General features: G+C 44.5%; 1 protein-coding gene across 1 annotated transcript in view; it reads right to left on the reverse strand.

Annotated features, from left to right (window-relative positions):
• The window catches only part of PSMB2 (proteasome subunit beta 2), a 45,186-nt gene extending 41,146 nt beyond the window's left edge, over positions 1-4,040 (reverse strand). The window contains exon 1 of the mRNA XM_015413695.1: positions 3,837-4,040. Coding sequence (XP_015269181.1) covers positions 3,837-3,927 — 91 coding nt within the window. The 5' untranslated portion in view covers positions 3,928-4,040. The remainder of the gene's footprint in view (positions 1-3,836) is intronic.
• Between the last annotated feature and the right edge of the window lie 1,960 nt (positions 4,041-6,000).

Consider the following 6,000-nt stretch of genomic DNA (forward strand, 5'->3'; position numbering starts at 1 on the left):
TAGCAGTAGAAAAGAGCAAGAGTCCAGTAGCAGATATAAGTGAGCAGTGACTCACAAAAGCTCATACCCTGCCACATATTTTGTCTGTCTTTAAGGTGATACTGGACTCTTTTCTGCTGCTACAGACAGATTAACACGGCGACCCATCTTGGGAAAAGTAGCTCTCTGTATTTCAGACACCTGCTACAGAACACTCCAGATCTTCATATCAGAACCTTATCTTTGTTTTCTGTTTACGAAACTACAGCTGGATAATCTTCTCTGGAAGACCTGTGGAAGGCTCTGAAACGTCAGACTATTAAAAGGACAGGCAAAAGTCTTTTGCAGTTGTTAGAATGCTTGTGGGGGAGCTTTCCTGTTTAAGTTTAAGACTAGACCTCTGTATGATGTGAAGCAAAAATAAAACACAATGCCAGGAAAGTCTTTGTTACTAATTCACAGAAGTAGTACAGAATGACCCTTCCTATGAAAGTGCTGATGTTGCCACCTCTGTCTCTTGACTGGGCCGTGGGGCAAAAGGCTACTTAACAAACACTTAAGTACTGCTCTACAAGCTACTATAGGCAGCAATTTTTGCACGAACAATCCATGCAAGGGCAGCCATCACCCTACTCCCACCCAAGGGTTTTTTGCTGCTATCCATCATGAGTTTCAGACAGCCCTAATATGGCAGCCTTTGAATGAAGTGTGGCCCACCACTCTACACCCCCACACCCTGTTTATCTTGAGTCTCCACCCTCTTCCTTTTAGTACTGAGGTGACAAGAGAAACACCAAAGAGGGAAGTGCTATAGGTGTTCCCAGAAGTATGGAAGTGCACATTCTGTGCATTTTAAACTGCACTATTTCCATGAAACACTTTACTTTAAAGGCACTATCTGCCACCGTCACATGTTGATCAGCTCTAAGTACGCTCTGACATTAATTTCAGAGGGGTGGTTAATGTTCTGGGTTCCCTTGCCTGCCATGCAAGATCCTACCTCAGGCACCTGGCAAAGCAGACTACACTCCAAGTTAGCTTAGGCCAGAATAAAAACACAGTCTTTTACACTGCCAGAAGAGGCCTTACATTTGGGTTGCACCAACATTTTGTTCCATCTAGCTACCTCTATACTTTGGAATTCCCCAAACATTGCAGAGCTTTTACCTTGGCCTAACTTAACATTCTTCCATCTGCCCTCCTTGAAGGGAGATATGCACAGATCCCATACGTGAAACATCCCATACATGACATGCATGATCGAGGTTTATAAGATTATGCATGGGATAGAGCAGGTTGAGAAAGAAGTACTTTTCTCCCTTTCTCACAAGACAAGAACTTGTGGGCACTCCATGAAATTGCTGAGCAGTCGGGTTAGGGCAGATAAAAGGAAGTACTTCTTCACCCAAAGAGTGATTAACACATGGAATTCACTGCCACAGGAGGTGGTGGCAGCTACAAGCATGGAGAGCTTCAAGAGGGAATTAGATAAGCATGTGGAGCAGAAGCCCATCAATGGCTATTAGCCACAAGGTACAGACAGGTACTTTCAGTCTGGGGCAAGTGATGCTCTGTATTCTTGGTGCTTGCGGGGGCAACGGTGGGAGGGCTGCTAGTGTCCTGGCCCCACTGCTGGACCTCCTGATGGCACCTGGTATTTTTGGCCACTGTGTGACAGAGTTTTGGACTAGATAGGCCATTGGCCTGATCCAACATTAGCTTCTCTTATGTTCTTATCTATGCCCATGCCAAGCTGGAATGGTAGAAACAATTGAGCATGTCCTCTTATACTGCCGGTCTTACCAGAGCATTTGGAATATGTATCTTACTCTAATTATATCCAAGTATCCAGGTAGATCCCAACAATTTTATACCTCTCTTCTTCTTGTTAATTTCTGTAATGAAACTACCCTTATGGTAGCTAGATTTTCTGCCTTGGCATGCCTAATCAGGCAGAAAAATATGGATTTGTTTTAACAAATTTTATTCTATCATATGTACATTTTGTTCAGAACATCTATGATATGTAACTAAAGTATATACGTTTTATTGATGATCTTGAATAGTATAAAAAACCTGTTTCAATAGTCATAGTGTAAGACTTAGACAAAATTTTGTCTGTAGTTCCTCTCCTACAGCTCTACCTGTTAAACCACAAATCTATCCAATTCACTTACACTCCATTCCTTCACTTTAGGTTTAGAATTTTTACATCCTACCTTTCTGCTCAAAAGGGCCCTCAAGTTGGCCCATGAAAATGATAACGCCATAATAAACCACTCTTAATATACTTTCTAAAGCAGTAATTACAGCAGAATAGCCTGTATATCATGTAGTTACACTTTCTCATTTTTAGCCTCCCTCCCTTTGACAGCAATCTTTACACCTGGCAAGCATGCAAGGTTTTCATCTTCACTTGTGGTATAATCCTGTGTAATCACTAGGTCCAGACTGGGAAAATGTGCAAAGCATTGTGCTCCCAGTGGCACTTCAGACAGAAAATTTCTTACTGCCCTACTTCATTGTGTGCCCTGTTTTCAACACGGCCTTGTGTATGCACTTTGCTTTAAAGTTGTACAGCACCTAGCCCAACATTAGGCTGCACATTGCCCATTACAATGAAATAATCAGTGGTCTTCAACTGGCAGGCAGGCGGGGTAGGTATAGCAGCTTTAGGTCACATGGCACCACAGGCTAGACTGCATGGCAAGCAGTCCTCTCCGCCCTCAAGCAGTTCAGGCAGAAATTTCTTCTTCTATCAGCAACTGAGCAGCAGCTTCTACATTGCAACAGAATGCAGTGAAAGTGAGGTGACAGAACAGACTACTACTGTGGACTTCATGGGAGGCATTATAGTTTTCAAAAGTTCATCTACATTAATTTCCTATAAGCCATCAATAAGCACATTTGATAATAATTATTATTTATTATTATAGGCAGCAACCTGGATAGCCCTGACTAGACCCATGTCATCAGAGCTCAGAAGTTAAGCAGGGCCAGCTATGGTTCTCACTTGGAAGAGAAATCACCATGGAAGACTGGGGGTGCTGCTATACAGAGAAAGTCAAAGTCAAACCACTTCTGCTCATCCTGTGGTAGCCATGAATCAGTTGCAACTTGAGGGCATACAGTTTTTATTATAGGTACGCCACATTCTACATTGCTTACACAATACTTTTGCTATACTTTTTGTTACTCACATTGTCTTTGAATGTTATATTCCTAGACCTGTTGCATTGTTCATTGGAATTTTATGTTGCTTGATTACATTTTCTCTCTCTTTCTTTACCCTGTAACCCACCTTGAGTTTCACTGAGAAAAGCAGGCTATAAATGACCTAAAAAACCAAAATGTTGGGCTTTGTTCTTTGCATGAGAAGCACTAAAACCTCCTACCAACATCTATAGTCTGAAGTAGTTCAAGCCCATTCTGCCACCGCAGAATCCCACTCCTTGTTCTGCTGCATATGTAGGCAAGGCCTAAGTACCAATAACAGGGTACACTGGAAACAAAGGTGCTTGGCAAAAATGACATTATTACTCCCCCCCCCCCCGCCCCCCCTCTTTACGGAAAAGAGAAAGGCAGAGAGGAGGCTGTCCTGGAGAGCAGAACTCCTGCGTCCGACTCATATGGGAACTTCAAGTCTCGTAGCTTACCTCCACCCACCAACACCCCCCCCCAGCGCACCCTCTTACAGCTAGGGAGAAGAACAGAACCAGAAGACGGTAACAAAACGAAAGGACTCCGTTTTGCATGGCAAGGGAGGCCCTTCCTGCGCCTGACAAGATGCCAAGATGCAAGCGCTCCTGAGCAAGAGAAACAGACCATCAATCACCCTCCAAGGCCCACAGACTGACCGCGCTTCATATGGACGATGCTAGAGGCTGCGATGGTGTCCGCAGCCACCAGGACGAAGTCCGGTCCCTGAATGCCAATAAGATACTCCATCAGGGCCCGACGGACGGGAAAATCTTAAGGCGGGAGGCGAAAAAGAAGACGGAAACGCACGACGGTGACACAGCGCTCAAGCTAGAACCCGGCGTGCGACGCGGCGCGGAAAAATTACGTGATTACCAAAGGCAGTGAGAAAACGGGGAAAACCGTCTCGCGAGAACTGGGGGGGGAGGAGGAGAAGTAAGTGAAGCCACGTGACTGACTCTTTTCCTGTCCCCTTGCTAAACCGGAGCCCGGTCTTTTCAGACAACGTTCTTTCATACCGATTTTCCCTAGCGGTCTTTTCCAGAGTCACGTGACTTTCCGTCAGGGCAAATTTAACCCTTTGTTTATACATCTTTATATAATGTATTACTTTTTTAAAAAAAGCCTGCTCTGTCGGTGTACATAAGGTAGGCGAGGTTGACAGTGAGTGACTGACCCAACATTTTATTTTCACAACAATCCTGTGAAACAAATTTAGAGTCCAGTGGGACCTTTAAGACCAAGGAAGGTTTATTCAAGGTATGAGCTTTCGTGTGCAAGGCACACTTTTTCAAATACATTGGAATAGTGTGTAAGGCTCGAACGTATAGACAGGGAAATTAACATGATGATGTTTAAGATATGCAAATTCCAAAATAACAAGCTAAGGTTATGTCAACAGTTATGAAGTAATAAATATGTCCGAATAGCAGATAAATGTCCAAAGGTGTTCTTTCTTCAAATTGTGGGAAGCAAACCAAGAATCTCCATTCTGTCCTCCTAGGCATGAATGACAGAACGGAGATTCTCAGTTTGCTTCCCACAATTAGAAAATAATATTAATTTCCCTGTCTATACGTCTGAACCTTACACACCATTCCAATGTATTTGAAAAACTGTGCCTTGCACATGAAAGCTCATACCTTGAATAAACCTTTGTTGGTCTTAAAGGTGCCACTGGACTCTAAATTTGTTTTGCTGCTTCAGACCAACATGGCTACCTGGATCTAACAATCCTGTGAGGTAGGCTACACTTGAGCAGCTTGAACCAAGATCAATTCCATTTTTAGGGGAGGCCAAAAGAGAGGGGCTGGTCATGGCACTATCTTCACAACAGAGTGAGGAATTTGAACCTGGCTCTACCAGATCCTAATCCAATACTTTTACCACCACACCACACTGATTCTGGGCACATTCCTCAGAAGCACCACCTGTGCCTGTCTAACGAATGACTGTAAGAGCTTACATGGATGGGAATGACACATTATGTGCATTTTCCTCTTTTGGGGAGAAATAGTAGATGTGTGTGCCCACAAAGGGTTGCCAACCTCCAGGTGGGGACTTTGAGATATCTCAAAATTACAACTGATCTCCAGATGACAGATAAGTTCCCCTGGTGAAAATGGCTGCTTTGGAGGGGGGAATCTATGGCATATACCCTACTGAGGTCCCACCCCTCCCCATAGCCCACCCTCCCTAGGCTCCACCTCGGATCCTCCAGGAATTACCCAACCTGGAGCGAGCAACCCAGTGCCCACATGTGACATTATCTGGGACCTGGGGTTGGATCCAGGCTAAATGGCAGGATGGAAATTTGATGCCTCCTGCCTTTTAATGTAGCCTGCTTATCTCCATGAAATATGGCTCGTGGGGGATAGGGGACCTGAGGAATCACATGAGGGGAGTCTGCAGTGGAAAGGGGGAATTGGTGGAAACTGTAGAATTAGTTTGTTGCTGAGTGCAGTTCAGAGCGCTGGCATGAATCCTGAAAACTCTTAATGGGCTGGGACCAATATTGCCTTTCCTGACATAAGACCCGTAGTGTGCTGGGCCAGATGGGACGATTTCAGCTCCTGCTTGGGATTTCTTGGCAGCAGCCCAGTCCTTTGGAATGAAACAAGTGTGGGAAGGAACTGACATTTTCTGTCAATGTTCCCTCTAAGCTGTGGGGTCTTGTGAGCGAAAATCCTACTTTGTGAGCTACCGGCATTAAAGTGGTGAGCGAGCGATTTGGCTGCTGCATAAATTAGTTTGCTCTGGAGCCCTCCTTCCTGAGCGAAGACAAAAATGTGTGAGCCGGAGGCTAAAAATCTGTGAGCTATC

Source organism: Gekko japonicus, unplaced genomic scaffold, assembly GCF_001447785.1.
Source record: "Gekko japonicus isolate JY-2015 unplaced genomic scaffold, Gekko_japonicus_V1.1 scaffold547, whole genome shotgun sequence".
Classification (NCBI taxonomy): Eukaryota; Metazoa; Chordata; class Lepidosauria; order Squamata; family Gekkonidae; genus Gekko; species Gekko japonicus.